This window comes from Xyrauchen texanus, chromosome 10 (genome assembly GCF_025860055.1).
Source record: "Xyrauchen texanus isolate HMW12.3.18 chromosome 10, RBS_HiC_50CHRs, whole genome shotgun sequence".
Classification (NCBI taxonomy): Eukaryota; Metazoa; Chordata; class Actinopteri; order Cypriniformes; family Catostomidae; genus Xyrauchen; species Xyrauchen texanus.
The window spans coordinates 25,807,465-25,831,462 of record NC_068285.1 but is presented as its reverse complement, the minus strand read 5'-3'; the positions used below and the strand labels follow the sequence as shown (position 1 = coordinate 25,831,462).

The window sequence follows — 23,998 nt, the reverse complement described above, 5'->3', positions numbered from 1 at the left end:
AGCTTCTCTCATTTCCCTGGCAAATACTGTCACCAGTTCCCTGTTCTTGTCACAAGCCAAACAGCATCAGTGTGTTGAAGTCACCATGTTTCTACTCATTTGCACCATATTTCTCACTGTTCATGGTAAGTTACTTTTTAATTGATCTTAAAATAGGTACAGTAACAGTGATGTTACATACCAAAACCTGCAATAAATTTTTTTACTTGTTTATTTTAGTTTAGAGTCCTGGAGCCAAAAGGAGAACGGTTCAATTTTTGTGACGCCATTTAAACAAATTTACAGGGTTCGAATTAAATTAATAATATTACCTATTTCTTTTCTACAAAATGATGTGCATATACTTAATATTTACACTTCAAGAAAAAGATGGAGGAATACTCAGGTAAACTAATTTTAAAATACAGTTGGTGTTTATTAATTAATTTAACTTGATTGACTGTTTTTCGAAACACAACCATAGATGTTATGTACGCACATATGTGATGCAGAACTAAGAACAGTGAAACCATGGATTGATTTTAATTCTTTAATTCTGAAAGAGTGTCGAGATAATGCCCTACATCAGATTTTCATTTTGAATGAAATGTTCTTACAGTTACAATACTTTATAATCTGTGCTTTTGTTATTTTACTTTACATTACAAATTTGTACAATTTCCAATGTTCAAATAATATATTTCTATACAATAAGGTTATATAGGGTAGCATTAGTAAATACATAATGTTTCATGAACAATGTTTTTTTTTTCAACATATATTGTCTTAATGTTAAATTATGAAAATACAATTTTTAATTTGGTAGTTCATAATGCGTTAACATGTACAAATCTTACTTGATTTTTTTTTTTAAATGCTGTAGAAGCATTGTTCAGTTTTAGCTTAGGTTAAATAATGCAGTTAAGTAATAATAACAAACAGAACCTCATTATAAAATGTTACTTATAATGAAATAATATAACTATGATAAAATACAGTATATATCAAATATAGGCATGACTCATATGGCATACACTAAGTTCCTATATGCCCTTTTATGTGTCACATGCTGTTTTAAAAACTACAAAAGCACAAACATTGATGACTTGGGGCCCAGGGGTGTCAAACTCAGTTCCTGGAGGGCCGCAGCCCTGCAGAGTTTAGTTCCATCCCTGCTCCAAAATGCCTCCTTGTAATCTTCAAGCACTCCTGAAGACCTTGATCAGGTGTGTTTCATTAGGGTTGGAGCTAAACTGCTGGGCTGTGAAACAGGATACCAAGTTTGACTCCCCTTATTCACGGTCAGGCAAGATTTTTGTGTATGTGTGTGTTGGCATTACCAATTGGATTATTTTAAGTGTAAATAATCTAGTGTTTGCGTTTGGGGATGCATAAGGAGCAGATCATAGCTCAATTACTATTGCTTGTCTTGTTGGTGTAAGTGCACTGTTGCTATCACCACTATTCTTATTTGGATGCGTTAAGACCACAACAGGACAAACTCATCTTCTAGTATTCATAGTTTACAGAGTGATGTAAACACAGGCACACTATTAGCTTCCACCGAATTTGCCCTCTGGTCCTTTGTGCATGCAATAAGGATGTCCTTATTTATTATTTAGCACATAACATGAGCCACACAGTAATCTATTTTCATACACAACACTTGCTGTCAGTAGGCCAGCAGAGGCGACTAGGGGGTGGAGATGACCGTGTCCGGGTAGTTGAGGGCACAAGGTAGATAGAGCGGGAGACTGTTTACTGCTTTCTGCCTGCTCCCACATAACCTTGCCTAGCAACGCAATGCAGATTAACAGCTGTCGGTCCTTTAACACATGTTTTTTGACCATAGTGGAAAACAAATATTTTGCGATTAACATTTTTTAATTGATTCATATATACACAACAAAGAAAAACCCAACACATATACAACGAATCAACATTTCACATTCAAATCCCACTAATATCCCTCCCCATTCACCAACCCCACCCTGACCACCAACGAACACCCCTGTGCAGGCACGTGCACACATAGACATCAAAGGGGGCTTGAGCACCTGCCCTTTTTTCTATGCTTTATAATTATTATTACTATTATTATTTTTATATATATATATATATATATATATATATATATATATATATATTATATATTTCCTGTTTGCGCACAGCTTCCCTGTCAAAAACATATATTGAATAAAAAAATCTAAATATCCAGTCGAGAGATGAGACTTTGTCGAGTTCCGATGCCCGCCCTCCGCGCAGCACACATCAGACACACAGACAGACAGGCAGCATCCCTTCCCATCTCCTATCCAAGTTGTGTTTTTCTTGGCTTGTGTGGAGGTGAGTGGTGATGAACAAAAGACTAAGCTACCAGTGTCTCGACTTAACAGCTAATTAGCCAATTGCCACATTGATATGCAAATTAGGTGTTACCTAATTAAAATGTGCTAATTTGCATATATTTGACAAGGTACTCCAAGTGAATAGGTTAAACAAAATAGCTAAAGCATATCACCCATAAAGCATATGGTGTATTCCAATAACACCAAAATAATTACAATTATTTATTTCCTTGTGCAAAATAAACAAATTATTAGTGAAACTATTTCCCTCTCCTTGGTGCAGTCATTTATTCTAAATATATACTTGAAACTAGTAGCATAGAAAACTGTGGCAAATTTTCCTTTGCTGTTGCCTGCTCTTGTGATAAACCTAGTGAATACTAAGAAGACCACGGTCTCTGTGTGAACTGATTGTTTTGTAGAAATCTGTTGAGTATGAAACAATTGCGAGAGTGTGAGGGAATTAAAATACATTGTAATTTGTGTTAATATATTTAATGTTTTGTTTAAAATGTTTTTTAAATAAATAATTATGAGAAGTGCCCTTTTTATCCACTTGAGCCCCTGCCCCCCAAAATGTCTGTGCATGTCCCTGACCCCTGTGGTCCCACATAATAACACACACACAAATTTGTTTTTATAATAAACGTACATAATTCAACTAAAGTACACTCTCCACATCACCTCCCCAAGAGTCCCCCCAAAATGCTAAATAAATGCCCCATTTCTTAACAAATAAATCCTAAATCCCTTCTACTTGAAACCACCTTGAAAGCTGCCACCCTCCCCATTTCCACACACTACTCTGAAAATTATGCCACTCCATCCAACATCCATCCCCTTAAAATAATTTGTCTGCCAATCATGATACTGGTCACAACCCAATTTTTTTTTTGATCACCAAAATACATAGTCTGGGACAAAATAAAATTTGAGTGCTCAAAACTTTTAACCAAAATTTTTGGATCTTGTTTAATAGAAAGGCTTTGTAATGGCAAAATAGGGGCAAGAACTTCCTGTTCAATACAAAACCAGGGAGGGGCTCTCTCAGGTGGAAGCGAACAATGAGCCAAATGTCTGAGACCGATAAAATGTTATCAGAAGAGCTTCGGCCGTGAATAAACCCTGTCTGATCTAAATGTATAAGAGATGTCATAACTTTACTTAATAGGTTAGCTAGAATTTTTGACAATCATTTTACATCTAGCTGGATCAGGGAAATTTGACCGTAACCCTTGTACTTGCTAGAATCTTTGTCCTTTTTAAGAATCAGACTGATCCGGGATTGTGTCATGGTTGGCAGAAGCTTTCCATTAATTAATGATTCCATATACATTCTAACAAAAGCGGAGCCAGATCTGCAGCATAAGATCTAAAAGATTAAGCGTCAAAGCCATGTGGCCCAAGAGCCTTGTCTTAATTACATTGTCTAAGCTCCTCCAAGTTTATCTCAGAATCAAGAGAATTTATTTACTCAACCGTCAGTTTAGGGAGGTCTAATAGTTCTACACAGTTCCTAATATCTTCATCAGTAGACGAAGACGTGGAACTATAAAGATCAAGATAAAATTCATTAAAAGCATTTTAAATATCAATGGCTGAGGTAAATATATCAACATCAGCAGATTTCACTGAGGGAATGGTAGAAAAAGACTCTCTCTGTACTATGTATCTAGCCAAAAGCTTCCCTGCTTTGTCCCCCGACTCAAAGTATGACTGTCTTGCCCTGAATAGCAAAAATACCACCTTCTGCGACAATATAGTATTATATCTTTATTTCAATCGGGTCAATTCTCTGAGGCCATCAGACAACATTCGGCACTTCAACTCTACGTCGGCACTTTTAATATTCCCTTCCAACTCCACAAATTCTCATGCTTGGATTTTTTGATAAATGAGGCATACTGTATTATCCAACCTCTAAGAACTTGTATAAATGCCTCCCAAGCCACACCATAGAGGATACTGAGAACCAGTTGGTCTCCATATAAACATTGATTTCAGCCTTTAACATTTGTTGGAAATCAGGATTTTGCAAAAGAGACTAAGATGTTTCCAATTGAGAAATCAACAGCAGATGAAATGAGGGACTTGGATATAAAAAAAATCAATTCTGGAATAAATTTTATGGACTGATGAAAAAAATTATAATCCCTATCAGATGGATTTAAAAGTCTCCAAATATCTGTAAGACCAAGATATTTACACATCATGTGAATCATCAATGTTGCTGTAGGGGGCTTGCGCACTTTTGCTTCACTATGATCAAGGACGGAGTCTGTCAAACAGGCAGAGATTTGAGCAGTCACCTTGGTGTCGTTGTGCTGGAAAAACAAGTAGAGCTGTGTGTCATCAGCGTAGCAGTGGTAAGAGAAACCATGTGCCTGAATGATGGGTCCCAGTGAAGTTGTGCATATAGAGAAGAGAAGTGTCCCAAGCACTGAGGTACCCCAGTAAGTAGCCAATGTGACTTGGACACCTCACCTCTCCAGGCTACCACGAAGGACCTACCTGAGAGATAGGAATTAAACCAGTCAGGCACAGTTCCAGTGATGCCCAGAGTAGAAAGGGTGGAGAGTAGGATCAAATGGTTGACTGTGCCAAAGGCTGCAGAAAGGCCATCTCCTCTCAGCTGCCCTGAGGTTAGTCTGATGTTCACGAAGGAGCCAGGTGCTGGGTGGTGTAATACGTGCTGGCCTAGAGGACAGAGGACAGATGCTGTCTAGACAGGTGTCTGTGGCAGTGTTTACCTCTCTTCCCACACAAAACTTATTTTCCACCCTGGATGCAGAGACAGCAGTGGAAAAGTGTGAGGGTGAAAGAGAACGGAAGTGTAACAGGGTTCAATGAAAAGGAGGAGGCAGGAACTGGACAAAGCATCAAAGTAATGTTTAATGAGACATTAAAACATAAAGACAAAACATAAACACAAACACATACAGGGCAGCTGCCTGTAGCTCTCTCTCCCTAACGGCCACATCTCATTGCACCTATCCCTCTCCTCTGCTGATTAGCCCAATTGGGGGCCATTATAAATTATCACAGGAGGTTACGGCGAAAGGAAACCAAAGGTGAAGTCTGTTTTAATATAGATGGGAGAGTCATGTTGAATTGAATAAAGTAGTGATCAGAGACATGTAAAGGAGTAACAAGAATATTTGATTTGGTGCAGTTACATGTAAAAATTGCCCGATCTGTGAGTTGCTGTAGTACTTAGTCTTTCCAAGTCAAACGAGGGCAGAAGAGCATGAAGTTCAGTGGCCTGGGGCTTGTCTTGGTGTATGTTGAAATCTCCAAGACCCACAAGTGGCCTAGCATATTCTGGGAAGGAGGACAGCAGGACATCCAACTCCTCGAGAAGGTTTGCCAGCTGACCTGGAGGGTGATGGATGAAAACAACATGGATTGTTTTGGGTTGCATTGTAGTAATAGCATGGAATTCAAAAGAAGTATTGTTACACAGAGAGGAGTGTGGTGAAAATGTCCAGTTGTTTTGAATGAGCAAACCTCTACCCCCACCCCTACCGGTGTGTCAAGGGGTGTGAGAGAAGAAGCTATTGGAGAGATCAGCGGGTGTTGCTTTATCCTCTGGATGTATCCATGTTTCTGTCAGTGCAAGGATGCTTAGGGTGGTATAAAATAAGTCATGCTCTATAGTGTTTATGCCATTAGATAGCACCGTGTGAGGAGCAAAATTAAGTGTTTATGAACTGATAATCTGCCATTTTCTCATGATTTGTGTGAAAGTTAGTGAAAGTCTTCATTGCTATAGTGCCTCTAGTGGTCATTTTACAGGAAACTGCTGCGAAATGTACAACATGCCATGTAAAACATATTTGAATAATAAACTTATATAGTGCCTTTAAAAGTTGCTTCTCAAAGTGCTTTACAATTTAAAACAAAATACAACAATATAAAATATATACAATATTTGATCTATAAGCAGACATAAACCACAATGTACAAATTTACAAAATGCATCCACACACCAAAAAGATCAAGTAAAAAGCACCTCTAAAGAAAAAATAGCCTTAAGACTATATTTGAAAGTGCCTAAAGTTAGTTCCTCGCTAATTTCTCCAGCCAATGAGTTCCAAAATTTTGGGGCATGGTGTGAAAAGACCCCGTCTCCCATAAAAAAGCCCTGTTTCCAATTTTGCAAAAATGTAGTTATAGTAATGTGATTCTGAGACCAGGTTGTCCTTTCCATGTGAACGGGATGGATGCTCTCGAGACTCCAAAAATTTAAACCATCAATAAAAGTAGTCCATATGACTTTTGTGCTATATTTCAAGCTTTCTGAAGCCATACGAAGCCACACACCAAATGAACTTCGTCATTCAATGAAAGTCTTCTCTGCCACTCTTCATTTATGTTTCAAGGAAAAAAGAAACTCATACAGGTGTGAAACAACATGAGGGTGAGGAAATAATGGCATCATTTTCATTTTTGGATTAACCATTAAATGTGAAAGGATTTAGAGTATGGAAAAAAAGAGATGTTAGTTTGCATTACAGTAGAGACCACTAGGTTGTCTAGGTAGCATAATTTTAGGATTATTCGTACATGCTTCCCTAACCCTTTTTCTTATATAAGTGTACAAACTGTTGTCTCGTGATCTCTATGACTTAATGTAACGCACAGCTGCTATTCATCACTGCCTGAGTGTTTGCTCACAGACCAGTTCAGACAAATTATAGAGAACTTCATGTTTGATGCTATCTTTCAGAGAAGCTGGTAAATATTTGCCCACATTAGAGCACTGTGCGAGACCTGTGTATAGGTGTATGAGCTAATTAACGATGTGGATAAATCCTGTGTAATGATCTGGGTTACAGAGTTAGATATTTGGACTGCAATAGAGAAGAGACACAGAATTTTGTAGCAGCGGATAATGTGTGGATAGATTATATCTTACTGCAATTTTGGTTAAACAGATAAATTAAGTGTCCAAGTGAACTCAAAGAGAAGGAAAACTGCTCTGTGCAATGGATTTAGATGAATGTTTCTATCAGTGCAGTCACAGTTAATGAGAAACATTGCAGGTTTTAATACGGTTCTGTTCTGCCCAACTGATCAGGGCTGTTTCACAAAAGCTTTGTAAGCTTAAATTGATGGTAGAGATCTTTGGCACCAATGGTCAAACACATATTTGAGTAACAAACAAAGTAAGAATATGGAAGCACACACACAGAAACAACTATGCATATGGTTGCATAAGTAGTTACTAAAACAAATGGTAAAAAAGAGAAAGCAATATGAAATATGTACCCAAAATAGACCTACAAAATATAGGCTATATAATTTAATGTATCTGTAGATGTTAGCCAGCTGAAAATTCTGAAAATAGTGGGGGCGCTCTGCATAAAGTGGAGATGTATCATAATTAAACATTTTTTAATAGACTAAATCATGTTTAAATGCTACTAAAACAACATACGGAACAGTTTTCAATATACAAAACATTTATTGCTTCATGATCTGTCGCAAATAATGACAGCTAAATGCTGCACCTGCAGATCACAACATACACCGATGCAGCATTTTGGGTGCTCAAAAAATGCAGGGATTTTTGTGTGTTTGCTGGGATTAGTACAGTATTAGTCTTACATATTCAATTGAGCAGGTGTGTGTTATTATTTTGGTACAGGGGCCACATCAGCTGTTAAGTAGAACATGGAAGCGAGAAGATAAAAAGTTCTGCATAGTTGTATCTTTTAATCCCATAAGTACTAGTGCACTCAATGAATGATGCACATTTTTCTGAAGTGTATTCTGATGGGAGCATTCTGCGATTGCTTGTAATTTTTCTGCTACTTTTCTATCATATGTCGGAAAAACTGAATTAAGACTGAGTATAATTATGAATTGTTTATTTGACCATACTTCAGTGCTTGGAAATTTCGTTTTCAATTTAACACTACATCAGGCTGGTTTAATAATCAAATAAAATATTTGGAAATTATAGATTCTAAAGGCTTATTTTAATGTTGGCAACAAGTGAACACATTTGTTTCATTTTCAGAACATTATCAATCTGTTTACACATGCACGGGTCATGATGTGGGTCTCGTCAATGGTTTATTTGGCATCCCATTCAGCACACAACTGAATAAAACAGGCTGCTCTGAGGTTCATTTGAGGGTGCTTAGCATGAATGCTTTAGACTAAAGTCCTAATCATGGTCTCTTTTAAATCAAGACACTTTAGGAATTTTTTGGGGAAGTGAAAGCAAGCAGCAATATAACTGAAATTAAAACAACATTATAGAAGCTTAAGTTTATTTTAAAGAAAATACACATGCACTTAACTTGCAATAAACTTAAATAAAACAATCAAAAAATGGCCCACAGTGTCCATGCCAGTTGAGAGGTTCTAAATAAGCTATTTCAAAGTAGTAAATAAACATCAATGGCTGACATGAATAGTTGTTAACTTGTGATTCTAACCTTTATATTGCTCTTTTTTTTCTGCTCCTCTTCATTGTACCACTTCCTGCCTTCTGCACCTGATAATTTGGTTATTTTTTCACTCATTTTGTCCACATATGATAAGGATCCGATTATAATTTAATCGTATTATTGAGGGGCGCATAGTCGGCACGAGAAAAAAACAACAACTCTGGTGAGGCACCTCTCTGTCATTTTTGTGCCCTAGGCAACTGCCTATGTCGCCTATGCCACGGGCCCTGCTTCTGGGAAACACAGCCCAGATGCTTTAATATTGCACACTTGAGGTTTTAGCTAAGGTTTTGATGTAGTTAAAGGAATTTTCCGGGTTCAATACAAGTTAAGCTCAATCGACAGCCTTTGTGGCATAATGTTGATTTCCCCTAAAAAATTTCATAAAATAAAAAACTCGAAAGAAGCAAAAATTGCAGCTACATTAAGGCACTTAGAATGGAAGTGAATGGGGCCACAAGATATAAAACACACTGTTTTAAATGTATAGCCAAAAGATTTATTTATTATTCATGTTAACATGAATTTAGTGTTATAAAACCACTCGATAACTTTATCTGTGAAAAGTTATATCCATAATTACAACTAGGTTGCCATAATGATGTAACACCATAAAACCCTGAAATCTGGTAAATTATGTAATGGTGCAAATCCTTTATGACACTAAAATCATGTTAACAAATAATGTGCATGTCTTGTTGCTATACTTTTGAAACAGTGTGTATTTTATTGTTTAAGGACTGGCCCCATTCACTTCCATTGTAAAGTAAGTGCCTTATTGTGACCCCTATAATCTTTTTTTTTTTTATAAATGGGGAAAGGTTCAAAATATTTTTTTTTCAATAATCAACATTAAGCCACAAATGTTGAAAACGATTTCAACAAACCAGACCATTTATCTGAATATTCAACAAATTAACAATAGATAAAGCAGTTTAAAAATGGTTAATAATCAAGTTTATTTTTCACTGCACAAGTCATTTAACATTAAGTCAAGCCACACATTTCTGATGCACAATCTCTTTGCAACAGTTTCGAACTCTGAATACATTTCGGTGGTGCCAACGCAGCATGGGAGAAAGGGTGACTCTATGCTCCTCAAAGTGGAGACTCATTTCAATTCCCAGATTGCAACATTCCAGGGGACCTGGTACAAGACTAAACCCAAGTACACTCATTTGGTCACTTTCACTGAGAGCAATGTTATCCTAAATATGCGCCTAAAGAACAATACGGTACTCAACCTGCCTGATGTCTCGCTATATATTGAGCACCTGGATGAGGATGTAGAGGGGGAATACCAGATGGAGATCAATATCATCTTCTCAGGAAGCTCCAGGCCAGTGACTGTCACGAAGACAGTCACAGTCACAGTCAGTGGTACAAACTTTTTGAGCATTTCAAGTGTTTGAACATACAGGAGATATTGATGTGGTGACCAGTGCTGTTAAAGACCCCATGAAATGGTTTGTGAAATGCAGATTTCATTCTAGTGTAGACATTTCCTATTGAAATGGAAAGTTGGGTGGGGTATACAAAAGCACTCGCACCCGTTAAAAAAGCCAATAGGTGTTAGTTTGTCACAACCTTAATTTGTTACTTGCTATTGCTAGTCAGTAGCAGGTGGTATTTGGAGGAAGGGTATTCTCATTGAAAAGAGCAGCTGATTGGACAAATATTTATATAGACCTTATTCATGCTAGCGCCATCTTTGATTATTAATGGGAATGAAAACGAGGCTGTGAGGGATAGACTTACAGTCTCTTCAATGGCACAAACGGTATAAAGCTGCTAGATCACATCAGATTTTCCACAAAAATGTTGTCTGGAGTTATTTGTATGCAGAATGTACTTGGACAGATATTTTTTCAATGTTTTGTCTGCTGAATGATCCAAAAACACTTTAATCTGCAGTACAGCCCATTGAAGAGATGGTGAGTCTATCCCTCCCAGCCTCGATGTCATTCCCATTAAAAATCAAAGATGGCGCTAGTATGAATAAGGTCTATACACCCTGAGTGCAAGATGAGTCATCAGTATTTTTGGTCCTATTTCTTGGATTAGAAAGAGTACATTTTAAAGGCAAATATCTGTTAAGTTGTTTTGGACAACTTTTAGGAGTACATCAGCATATAGAAAGCCACAAAACTAACAAATGAATTTTGAATTCATGGGGTCTTTGATGTCTTATAATAACAACAACAACATGTACAGATAATAAATTGAGTTTTTGAATTGAATTATATTCCAACCTGATACAAGTAATGTAGAGTATTGCTCAGTATTGTATATCTCTTTTTGTCTCTGTTTTCAGTGCCTGTGTCCATCCCCATCATTAGCAAGACACCAGACTCAGAACTAGTGGAAGACAGAGACAATGTAACGCTGACATGCTCTGTTGAAAGTGGAACAAATGTTCACGTCAAATGGCTGAGGAACAACAAGTTGGTAGGCCTAAGTGAGAGGCATAAATTCTCACAAGACCACAGCAAGCTTGTTATAAACCCTGTCAAGAAAGAAGACATTGGCCAATACATCTGTGAGGCCAAAAACCACATCAGCATTGAGCTAAGCAAACAGACTGATCTCAGTGTGTTCTGTGAGTATATTATTTATCTATCTACTTGCTACAGAAGAGCTGGAATCGCAGTTATTCATCATTGGTTATTGCCCTGTGTGTAAATCATTGCAGCCTTATCATAAACTGTCCAGCAGGTTCCTCTTTCTGCCGGATAATGAACTGCTATTTACATTGCAAGTCAGATGTTAAGTGTGATCTGCCATGACATCATCTGTATTACATTAAAGGTGGCTTTCAAAGGTTAAGCTATTTATTCAAATATACTAGAAAAGGAAATAAACATTTTGTTGGCTTGACAAAGCCTTGCTGTAAAGTAAAAAAATTATAATGATGATAATAATAGTAATAATAATAATAATTCAAATAATACACATTTTTGAAGATTGAAGGTTTCAATACTTTGAGTACTATGAATTTATACAGATTTTAGATTGATGGATGGATATATATATATAAGTATTTTATTTTGTGTGTGTGTGTGTCTTTACCAAATGTGTTAGATGGGCCCTATAACCTGGCAGTAAATTCTGACCATGGTCTGAAAACTGGAGGGGTGTTTACAGTGAACCCGGGGGAACTGGTCTTTTTTGAGTGTCTTGCGGATTCAAACCCTCCCAACACCTGCATCTGGATCTCAAAGACAAAGAACGGCACAGAGGTTCTCATGACTGGGACACGATTTGAAGTGACATCTTATGAGCTAGCCCAAACTAAGGAGTTCTTGTGTAGAGCATTCAACAATGTGACAAAAAAGGAGGATGAGACTAAGTTCACTCTGGTGGTGGCCAGTCTTGGCAAAGGTATGTATGTGGTCACCTATTGCTTTAGATCTGCACATTAAAGGAATAGTTTACCCCAAAATAAAAAGTTCACTCACTCCAATCTCACAATGTTCCAAACTTATTATTATTATTATTATTTTTTGGACATACGTCCAAGAATAAAAGTAGTTAATATGAATTTTGCTCTATGTAACAGTTTTCTAAAGACATACAATAGCTTTTTGCGAGGAACAAACCAATTGAGGGTGTGTAAATAATGCATTTTTGGGTGAACTGCTCCTTTAATTTGGAAAAATTCAGTGACAATACAAAACTGGCATTGTTAATTTTGATTCTGTTCTGTTAGTTATTCTTTTGTCCCTTCCATTGTCAGAAAGCATGGTCATGGCAAGCTATTTTTCCCCAGTTGCTAAGTGCATATCTGTCCTACCAGTGATTAAGTCTTGCTGTTCCACTGTAAAGTAAATAGAGGCCAGCACATGTTTGTATTGTTTACCAGTCATTACAGGCTGTGAATACAGGCAGTATGGACTTAGAATAGAAAAACTCAAGCAGTTCTTTGTTGTGTCTTTTTGAGAAATTAAATGTTTTTTTTTTTTTAAAATAGGATGACGATGACAGACCAAAAATGATATATGGCAAAATATAACCTGTAACGCTGATATATCGATCTGTTTCCAGGAAGAGAGAAGCATATTCAGGAGGGGAGTTCACTGTCTCCCTTGACTTTGATTACAGTTGCTTCAGTGTGCATTATTGTGGGCATGATGTTTGTGCTCCTAAGGAAGAGCTGCCATCCAAGAAGAAGTATGAAATTTCAACTCTTTTATTGATTTTCAGGCTTTTCCTCAATAATGTGTCATTTGACCAAATACTTTATTCATCAAAGCTAAATGTCTGTGTAAAACTATTAAGAGTTTGTTTTGAAAAGTTTTGCTTGGCTCTAGTGTACCTTTTTTTAAAAACTTTAAACCAAAAATGTAGTGTTCACGTAATCAACGTTCTGTTTTTCAGGCTTTATTCAAATCAGTTATACTGACTGAAACAAGACAAATTTGGAACATATTTGCATAAGGCCATGAAAAGCCCATTTTTTTTTTGCGTGGCAATAATATTTATTCACTTTTTTTCCTTTTTCCACAGTGATAAAGACTATGTACATGCGGTAAGAAAATATCTATTCAGCATTTGAAACATTTGCAAAATACATGCCACATTTCTACATTTCTATGACATCATTTATTGATTGTTTTCTAGGCCTACGACAGAGCAGAGAGGACTGCACCGCTCCGGTAGGCATGCCTCAGACTATAATATACCCCTGTTGTGAAGCAGTAATGTGTACATAGCCTCTCTGTACAAACAACATCCCCAAGTCCATTAACATTACAACTACTATAATCATATCTGCTTGATTTCTGTCAGCATAAGGTGGTTTGGTTCCTGGTTACATAAACATTCTCTCTCTATTGACCAAATGGCCCTTTGAACTTTGTCCTGTTTATAGCTCTGTACTTTGAAATATGGGCTATAATCGTAATCATTTTCTTGTAGGTCATGAAGATGCAACTGAAGACTTTGGCATCTATGAATTTGTATCCGTACCTGGGAAAATAGAATCGACACAGGTGAAGTCACTGGGATGGAAAGATAATTGCTTGCTTTTTTGCATGAGCAGTTTTTCCCCAGAACAGTTTTAATATACCTTCGCTGTGTTTTCCAGGCATCCTGCAGGTCTTTGGCACAGTTCGATTCAGATTTGCATACCACCATCTATGAAGTCATCAAACATGTGCCTGAAACTCCGACACTGAGTCTGCTGAAATGAGAGAGAGAGATGGCTAGTCATGTGTGCTAGACATACTGTATATGTCATATCAAAATTTTTCTAATTTTTCTCTGTCCTGTCACACATTGTGTTGTTTTAGATATTTGTTTCTTTTATATTCTTTTAAACAAAACCTGCAATTTTCACAAGTGCTGAGCACTGATGTTTTGACTATCTTAAAGGAATATATGTGAATGAGAACTACAAACTGTTTTCTGTAGCAACTGGCTTAATGAAAATACTTAGAGTATTTATATATAAATACAGTCAGCAACGTTATTGTTTTTCTTGCATTATAAATGTAAATATGATGTAAATATTTTAATGTTGACACTGTATTTTTGCACACTGCAATGTATTCTGTGATATTGCTCATTACATTTCAAAGATGCCACATAACAGTTTCATACATTTCATAGCAGTTTTTGAATTTTTTCTTTTGAATGTTTGTTTACCATGTGTTGCACCTGTTCACATTTTACACTCACATGGATGCTCTGTCATTTGAAAATAAAGGTCTTTGGAATTATTTTACTAATACTTTATTAATCTTTTTTTTAATGCATGATTCTACTTTACACTTTTAGGGCTTTGCTTTGTCTTGCCAAAACTGTCATTTAGTGTTTTTATTTTTGGTTATTTGTGCATGGAAGTGAATTTCATCATCAGTTTCTAAAAGAATGGATTTTTATTAGGGTAGTGGTCGCTGACTACTGGATGATTCGTGTGGCCGATGACTGTTATAATGCCGATATGTATGTGCAACTGAGATCTACAGTATATAGTATATATATATATATATATATATATATATGTGGAAAATATATTTTTGTCATGAAAACGAATTATGCATTGACTAGGCTGTTGGAAAATTTAGCAAATGACACAATGGAGGGCCAATGCATCTGTTAATACGCTGCATATTGATATTCTCAATATGATCAAATATCAGCCGATCTATTTTCAGATGATTATGGCAAAAAGTCTACTTGTGTAGATTTTTGGAGATACAGGCTAAAGGGAGAAAGCAAACCTGTCCAGCATTCTGTGCTATAATAATATTTCCAGCATGTAAAGTAATATTCCACCAAACTCTTTTTAACCTGATAAATGCATTTTCTTCTCATCTTTACAGCTGAGTGGGCTTGTTCGATAATTATCAGATGCATTACTGAAACAAACTAGACGTGTTTCATAAGGAAGCTTTATATTATGACCATCTGTTTATTTTCTAGGTTTCACAGGAAGAGTAGAGGTATTGTATCAACAGCTCTTCTGCCTGGGGGAGGTGCCACTCCCTCATTTGACAGGGAAGTCATCAGCGATATCAGTGGAGCCGATATTGATGACAAACACTTTAGAATACTTTTGCTGCTGGTTTCAGCTATTTGCTGTAAACCTTTCTATGAGCTGTGAGACATAAAAGCCAAAAGAAAATGAGGTATTGAGGCAGTATTCATTTTCCAAGTATCGTGGATTCATCATACGTCTGTGACAGTGTCTGTCATGCTAAAATGTTAATAGAAACTCAAACACAACAGAGCACAAAACAATATAAAGCAATATTTAACAAAGGATTGAGAAATTGTTGTAGGGGTGTAGTAATTATTTGAAAAATGGCATAAATTAAGGCTTTCATCTTTGAAAAGTTATTTTGCTACATTGGGGAAAAATTGAGAATTGGTTGCATTAAATGAGTGTAGTTGCTTTCTTGGGGGCTTTCTAATGCCAAGTCAGTGTAAACTGTCTTGTTGTGCCTGTGAAAAATAGTTGTATCTAGAATGAGCTGACAAGCTCACCTCCCTAACTATTCTGTAGGCAAAGCCTCACTGTATGCAAAGACAAATGTGCCACATTTTGAATCTCACATGGATATGAACGATCAACTTATTATGATGCTATTAAATAATGATTAATAAGTTGGGCAGACCAGGGAGAGACTTAAAAAATGTCACCAAACTTTTCCATCTTTAACTTCCCAGTCCGCCCTGTCTAACAGCATAAATTAATGTCAAGTACAAAGAGTGTCGTTGTTACAGCATACTCCAACCGAGTAGATTGCAGCATCAGTTTAAAATTTTTGCATTAATTTATTGTGGTAATTATATTTTCTTGTTCAAAATGGTAAACATAAAAAAAGTTAATTCAAACCAGAAAAACTGTGTGTGTGTGTACATGTTTATACTACATTGTGGGGGCCAAATGTACCCACAAGAATAGTAAAACCTGAAATTACTTACCTTGTGGGGCCCAGCCAGCGGTCCCCATGAGGGAACTGGCTTATTGAAAAATGCAAAAAAGTATATTGAGGGTTAGGTTTAGGGGTAAGGTTAGGATTAGGGAATAGAAATTATCGTTAGATCTGTATACAATCCACAAAATGCATGGAAGTCTATGGAGATAAAAATGGTGTGTGTGTGTGTGTGTGTGTGTGTGTGTGTGTGTGTGTGTGTGTGTGTGTGAGAGAACTGATATCTTATATTCTCACAATCAGGGCCGGAATGGGATTCATATTCAACTGAGAAATTTCATGTTCAAGTCAAAGTGAAAAATTATTACTCAACATGTGGCCTGCTGGCCCAATTTTTGAGCGGCCCTCTAGGCCCTCAATTCTCCTGGTATTCCCAATTAGCAGCACTCTTGCCCTACTCACAATAATAATAATGGCAAATGGACAATTTTGTACAAAAACCCTCCCCATATAGTCAGCCATGACATTGCTATTTTGTAATTTTGCGGGGATCGCTGGTTCCATCCCCACAACCACCACCATTGTGTCCTTGAGCAAGGCACTTAACTCCAGGCTGCTCCTTGAGATTGTCCCTGTAATAAATGCACTGCTTTGGATAAAAGTGTCTGCCAAATGTATAAATGTAAATGTAACATGTTGCTGAAAAGCTTGTGTGGATGATATCAAATTTATCAAAAAGTGATTTTAAGTCCTTGTCACTAATTTGTTACACTGTGCTACATGCAGAGTTGGGAGGGTTACTTTTGAAATGTATTCCACTACAGATTACAGAATATATGCTGTAAAATGTAATTTGTAAATTATTTCATTAGATTATTCAAGGTCAGTAACGTATTCTAAATTCTTTGGATTACTTCTTCAGTACTGGAAGTTTTTTTTCACTTGTTTTGACTATAAAAACTCTGTCAGTGCAGTAAGACAAAATACACGTTAAAAATACATTCTCTGAAAAAACTAAATATCTTATGCAGTGTTTTTTCTAAAACAAGTTTAATAAAACTGATCTTGTTTAAAGATTTTTAGATATTTTAATCAAAATTTATCAGGAAATATTTTACAACTGCTCTTTACAGGAAAACAATAAAAAAAATATTACCAAGAATATGATTTTTGCCCTAATATCAAAGGTCTTACTAGAAAAATAGAAATTATGATCCAATATGAATTTACTAGATAAATAAACATGATCGTGTCTGGTAACATGTGCATGTAAAATGGCTAGAAATAGCATTTTAGCTTAGCGTAAAGCTGACAATTTACACAAGGTTTATTTCTATTTCTTCTGCTCCAAACTTACTTCAAAATTACTTCTCTGTCTGCTCGTATGAATGTATCATCATAAGAAAGTTTTGCATAATTTATATGTATAAATGTTTTCCATCTGAAATAATTAAATATTAAATGAAAAAAATGACAATAAAATGCAAATAAATCTCTTCAGTAATCAAAATACTTTTTGAATGTAACTGTATTCTAATTACAAATTATTTAAATTGTAACTGTAGTGAAATACAGTTACAAATATTTAGTTTTTTAAATACGTAATCCCGTTACATGTATTCTGTTACTCCCCAACCTGGTTACATGTTACCACATCTATCCACAGTATCCCCTAATGGGCCAAATGAACTATTATTAATATTATTTTGTTAAACGTAAGATCACGATCCCTCAAAAATTATACTTTTCAATAAGGTTACAACTACACAGAAGAACTACATATCCCATGCTGCACTTCTCACAGCCCTGTCACGTGAATACAATAGTGAAACATGGCACCTGTCTAGTACTGCAGCAACTGAATCACTGTTTGACAGAAATAATACAATATCATAGAATAGATCGCACTTTTACTGCTTAGCGTTTTAACCGATACGATGCAGAAAATCAAGTCTTTGATGGCCCGTCAGGTGAGTTTTGCTTATTTTACACCAGCCAACTTTGGGATATCATTGAAGAGCCCGGAAGTATTTTATTTAGCTAGCCTGTTAGCTAAAATACACATAAATAGAAAAACGACACGTATTCACGGGATATCTGAATATTTATTGAAACCTGCATGTGGAATCTTTTGCGAAATCAGAGCATGTTAAATAAAAACGTTCAGAGATGGTGAGCGGTAGCTTAGAAATATAATAATGATCTGCAGTGATCATATTGCTCATCCTTGATCCTCTGAATCGAATTCTCTGAATTTGTTTTTTTTTCCTAGTCAAACAAATCAGTCAAATCAATAGCGAAACTCTCTTTTAAATTTGTTTTGTATAGTCAGACATACTCATTTATAGATCTATCGTTGTTACCATCATTAATACATTGCCGTTGTGCAGAAGTGTCACAAGATATGGTTCACGGCTCATTACTGCTTTTCCTTTCATACGATATTAAATATTTATTAATATTACCGTGTATTTCCTCTACCAGGGTCTTAAAAGTCCTCAGGAGAGTGTGGTTGACATGAGCCCCATGGAGAACTTTAGGACCACCAGCAAGGTGACTAATGCATATTATCTGAATTATTATATTTTATAGTATTTTTTATTTTCTGTCATTGGAAGGCCAGGTATATGTCCACTATTTATGCTAGAATTCATTTTTTTTCTTCCTTTAGGCAATCTTGGATTTTTAGAACTATGCTTTGCCCTTTGATGGTTCCTTCTGTTTAAAGGCAATATTTTATGTTTGGACATGTATTAAATATGTTGTTACTAAGGCAATATGTCTTTTTGGTTTTATAAAACGTATTGTATAATTAACGCATTTGGCAATGACAATATGATAATAGACACCACTGTTTAATAAATTACATTTATTGACATGATTTTCTCCTCAACCTGGCATGCCCAATTCCTCGCACTGAAGTCCTCGTGGTGGCATTTTGACACGCCTCAATCAGGGAATCTCAGTTGCCTCCACGTCTGAGACCATTTTATCACGTGGCTTGTTGAGCGGAGACGTAATGCATGTGGAGGCTTCACGCTATTCTCTGCGGCATCCATGCACAACTCACCACGTGCCCCACTGAGAGCGAGAACCACACATTATCGCAACCACGAGGAGGTTACCCCATGTGACTCCACCCTCCCTAGAAACCAGGCAATTTGGTTGCTTAGGAGACCTGGCTGGAGTCACTCAGAACGCCCTGGATTCGAACTCGCGACTCCAGGGTTGTCAGTCAGCATCAATACTCGCTGAGCTACCCAGGCCCATTGCTTAATAACCAGATTAAGCAATGCTTCCACAAAGTAATACAATTTATTCACTTGACTGAAGGCTTTTTACGGTTGCCAAGCAATGCAGCACATTAATGTGCCCTCATGTGAGTCCTTTGATTGACCTTTTTGAAATAACATTTCATCTAGAAAAGAGACATGCATACTTTAAGGCATTTAAAGTCCTCATGAAGGGCCTTGAAGAGCACCGTTTTCTTTGGCCTGTTGAAGTATATATTACAGAAAGTTGGGGGTGGGGCAGGACTTTTGTGCAATTGTGCTTCTCATGCCAGAGCCTGTGTTCAGCTGGGGAAACTGTGAATTGATCTCACTACCGAGTTCGACCACTTTTCCTGTGACTTGAGAACCGAACGAGGATCTAACTGAGCAAGTTAAGTTCCTATTGAACCTGCAAGTTCAGTACAAATAAAGGAGAAACAAGTGAGGAAAAGATAATAATATATCAATGTTTTGACTCATAATACACTAAACAAAGAACTCTCACTGTTCATCCTGCTGTACATCCCAAGAGACCTCAGAAAAATGACTGCATTAAAAAAATATAATAAACGCCAGTCACCTTACTCGCTTCCAACTACTGCGTTCCAGTTTCCTTCAGAAGTGATCATCCCTATGCCCTATTCCCTTAAAATACAATTTCCCTCAACTGTTAGAGCATCCCTCTGAAGTGCCCTTTGAAGCTGTTATCATTGCAGGCGAGAACACAGCCATGTGCTCTGATCAGATGTAGGGGGAGAATGTGTTCTCTTTCTAGAAAGTAATTGTTTGGACAAAATATCTTAGCAGCTTTGTGACGTCATGATTTTGCATGGGTCTGTTTAGCCGGAAGAGACAGCAGATTTGAAATGCTTATTATCTTTTAAAAACAGATTTTGTCAATGTTTTGAAGTACACTAGCATAAAGTTGACCTTAAAGCTTATCGATATGGACAAAATTTTGATTTGAAGGTCTTTAAGCTCTCTGCATAATTTGCCTGCATTTAGACTTGTCTTTTTATTTACACATAGGCCAATCCATATTCTTTACAAAAGGGTGGTATAAAAAGAAATGGTAATAAAGGATAATCAGACTTTGGATAAGCCTTCATTGTACCACTGAGTTGAATTATAACCATAATTGAGTGTGATAATGTAGCTTGGCTATGGCCCAGTGGATTAGATCTAACATTACTTTACAGGTCCATTAAAACAGCAGACTCTTTTAAGACTGTTCTGTGGTTTTAAGGTGATTTTAATCCTTTGTAGTTCTGTAGCTCTTAAATTTTCAGACACTTTTTACTTTTATTTAGATCCCTTGCTTCAGACAACAAGTTTTTCTTTTTTTTCCCCTCCCCTTTTCTCCCCAATTTGGAATGCCCAATTCCCAATGCTCACTAAAGGCCAGTTCACACTGCACCAACAGACACCGACCAACGCGGACAGACACATCTGATGGGTTTTGTCGAATCAGTGTGTTACCCTTTTTGGCGTCTGTTTTCGCCGATTGAACATGTTCAGTTGGCGGTTGTTGTGTCGTGGAATATCTGAGCAATGTGGTATGATTTTCCAACCATCTCCAACAAACTCTGACGTAATCTGACATGGCCACGAACCGTTGCCATGATGATGAGGGAAGCGTCCCTGAAAACTCCATGGAATTGAAAGTGCGTGAGCTAGGTGCTAGCAGCAGGTGTGCTAAATCGCTGTTGTAAATATAAAAATGTCAGATTTCTGGATGTGAAATTGTTTTGTTTTGTTCCCAGACATATATGAACTGTAAAATTGTGTTTATAGCACAAAGGAATGAAGCAATTGGTTACAGCATTTGGAACAATGGTGCCCTTTCTCGCCAAGTGTACAGCTGAAATTTCTTTCTTATGAAGTCGTTATGACGACATCGCGTATAATTACATATCATGCATTTATATAGCGTACATCATTCATCTCTGTGCATAGAATAGCACTAACACTATTATTAAACTAGATAGTGCTGAAAGCTTTGCTCTTGTTCAGCACCACTGGACCTGACAGATCCGTAACGATGCACATACTTAAATTAAAGCACAAGAGCGATTATTTGATATTATTTGAGAAAAGGTAATTTTGTATCGATGTGTTATTTAATAAATTTGTTTATTTTGGCCCCTGGTAAAGATCATCTACCCTTGTGTTTTGGTATCAATCGGTATCATCCACTTAACCGTATGCCATTTTGTATGTTTAATGTTTATAACTTACATTTGAGAAAAACTTTTGTTCACAATGTATGAAATAACAATGATCTCATCACATAACCTACTTTAAGATGTCTTTCTCGGAGAACATGGTAGATGGCTCTACATGTTTCGGGAATAAGCTCAGTTAAAGTTGAGCATCCAATTGGAAACAAGTAGTGCAGGTTACGAAAAGATTCCTCTAAAACAATTCAGTTGGTACAACATAGCTGTTAGAAATAGCAATATTTATCATATCCACTTAAATAGCTTAATTTATCTTGTTTAATTACCATAATAAATACTGTTAGTTGTTTGTATTGACATTTCAAGGGATAAAATGTTAGATAATTACCTGTTGCCAGGAAACAAAGTGTAATAATTAGGCGTTCACCAGCTGAAATGGCATCTCTAAAATTTGTAGTTTGCCTCTGAATTATTGGTGTCACCATCTGAAGTAGTTCTCGAAACTGATTTGGGGCAAACCGAGCAAATTTTGAAAGCTCTGGACATCGACTGTTTGCAGTTTTCTGCATAAATTTAAGTAAGCACCCCATCTATCACGTCGCAACAACCAAGGCTTAACCCACAACCTTTTCACAACGTATTTTCAGGCAAAGAACAACACGTAAAGACACAAGAAAAATTTGGATTGTGGTAAAAGGATCATTCGTTTTTTTAACCACTGTGACTCTGTGATGAAGTCTGTTGGTGCAGTGTGAACATAACTTTTATGTTTCCAACATTCTAAATCCATCGGCCGACTTTAGAATGTTGGTGATTGTCGCCGTTGGTCTGTGTCTGTTGGTGCAGTTTGAACTGGCCTTAAGTCCTTGTGGTTGCGTAGTGACTCGCCTCAATCCAGGTGGCGGAGGACGAATCTCAGTTGCCTCCACGTATCTTATCTAGCTTGTTGAGCGCGTTACCACGGAGACGTAGCACGTGTGGAGGCCCACGCTATTCTCTGCGGCATCCACGCACAACACACCACATGCCCCACCGAGAGCAAGAACCACATTATAGTGAACATGAGGAGGTTACCCCATGTGACTCTTCCCTTCCTAGCAACCGGGCCAATTGGTTGCTTAGGAGACCTGGCTGGAGTCACTCAGCACACCCTGGATTAGAACTCGCGACTCCAGGGGTGGTAGTCAGCATCAATACTCGCTGAGCTAACCTGGCCCCAACTTTGGACAATATTAAAGGGACAGTTCACCCAAAATGAAAGTTCTGTCATCATTTACTCACCCTCATGTTGTTCCAAAACCATATGTTTTTTTTTTTTTTTTGGGAAACACAAAATGGGATGTTAGACATGATGTAAGTCTCAGTCACCATTCAAATTCATTGCATCTTTTTTTTCTTCATACAGTGAATGTGAATGGTGCCAGGCTGTAGGTCTCAATTGTTCTGCCTAACATCTCCTTTTGTGTTCCACAGAAGAAAGAATATGGCAATATTGGTTTGAGTGAACTATCCCTTTAATAGCAAAAATCAAACACATTCATTCTTGCCAGGGGAATGATTTTTGCTTGTTTTAAATTCTGTATAAATAGTATTTTGAATGTTACACATGCTTTGGTAAATTAATTTCCAGAGCCATCTGTCCAGACTCCCCTTGTGGGCTTTGTTTCAACACTTTTGAAACTTTCCTGAAACAACCAAGGCAGTGAGGATGTGTTTGATCATTGAAACGAACAGTCTGTCCATAGCCTGAACAGCACAATGATGGATTAGCCCCCTCAAATAGTCACTATGTGCTTCTGTGCTATTAATGAGGGTTGCGTGCATGTACAATAGACTGTTTCAAATGAGAAGACAGGACATATTTCCATCTTATTGTGATACAGTGCTGGCTCAACATTAAAGGAATATTCCAGGTTCAATACAAGTGAAGCTCAAAAAAAAATATTTGTTACTAGTGTGGTCTGGTATTTACTTGTCTTTCTGGAGAAGCCGTACAAGTAGGTTTATGTTAAAATTAAGTTTATGGCACATTTAAGGCATTATGGCACGAGTAAATTGACTGGTTATAAAAGTTTCTACAACCTATTAAACTGTTTGCATCCTTTCTTTAAAACTATATTGTTTCTCCTATTGCTGTGAATTGTTTTGTTTGTATATTTAAGACTAATTGAGAAGAATAGGTGTGTTCTGGCATTCTTGGTGCTCAAAATTTGGTCACTATGTAAAGCGCTTTGAGTGCAGTGTCATTAAAAGCGCTACATAAGTGTAACGTTCATTCATGCATCCAAAATGTCCTAAGATCACAATCAGAGTTACAAAAACAAAAACAAAAATACACTCCTGATGGTACATTTTTCACTAAAGGGAAAGTTGTCA

At 36.8% G+C, this 23,998-nt stretch overlaps 2 protein-coding genes across 2 annotated transcripts in view; both read left to right on the top strand.

The window, feature by feature from the left end:
• Positions 1-15: 15 nt before the first annotated feature.
• LOC127650964 (HEPACAM family member 2-like) lies at positions 16-14,489 on the top strand. Its single transcript, XM_052136646.1, has 9 exons — positions 16-125; positions 9,821-10,168; positions 11,103-11,387; positions 11,870-12,169; positions 12,833-12,958; positions 13,295-13,316; positions 13,409-13,443; positions 13,706-13,779; positions 13,875-14,489. Exons 1-9 carry the CDS (start codon positions 86-88, stop codon positions 13,977-13,979), a joined length of 1,335 nt encoding a protein of 444 aa, XP_051992606.1. The 5' UTR covers positions 16-85; the 3' UTR covers positions 13,980-14,489.
• Positions 14,490-17,996: 3,507 nt separating this feature from the next.
• The window catches only part of LOC127650657 (syndetin-like), a 199,768-nt gene continuing 193,766 nt past the window's right edge, over positions 17,997-23,998 (top strand). The window contains exons 1-2 of the mRNA XM_052136228.1: positions 17,997-18,140; positions 18,655-18,723. Coding sequence (XP_051992188.1) covers positions 18,108-18,140; positions 18,655-18,723 — 102 coding nt within the window. The 5' untranslated portion in view covers positions 17,997-18,107. The remainder of the gene's footprint in view (positions 18,141-18,654; positions 18,724-23,998) is intronic.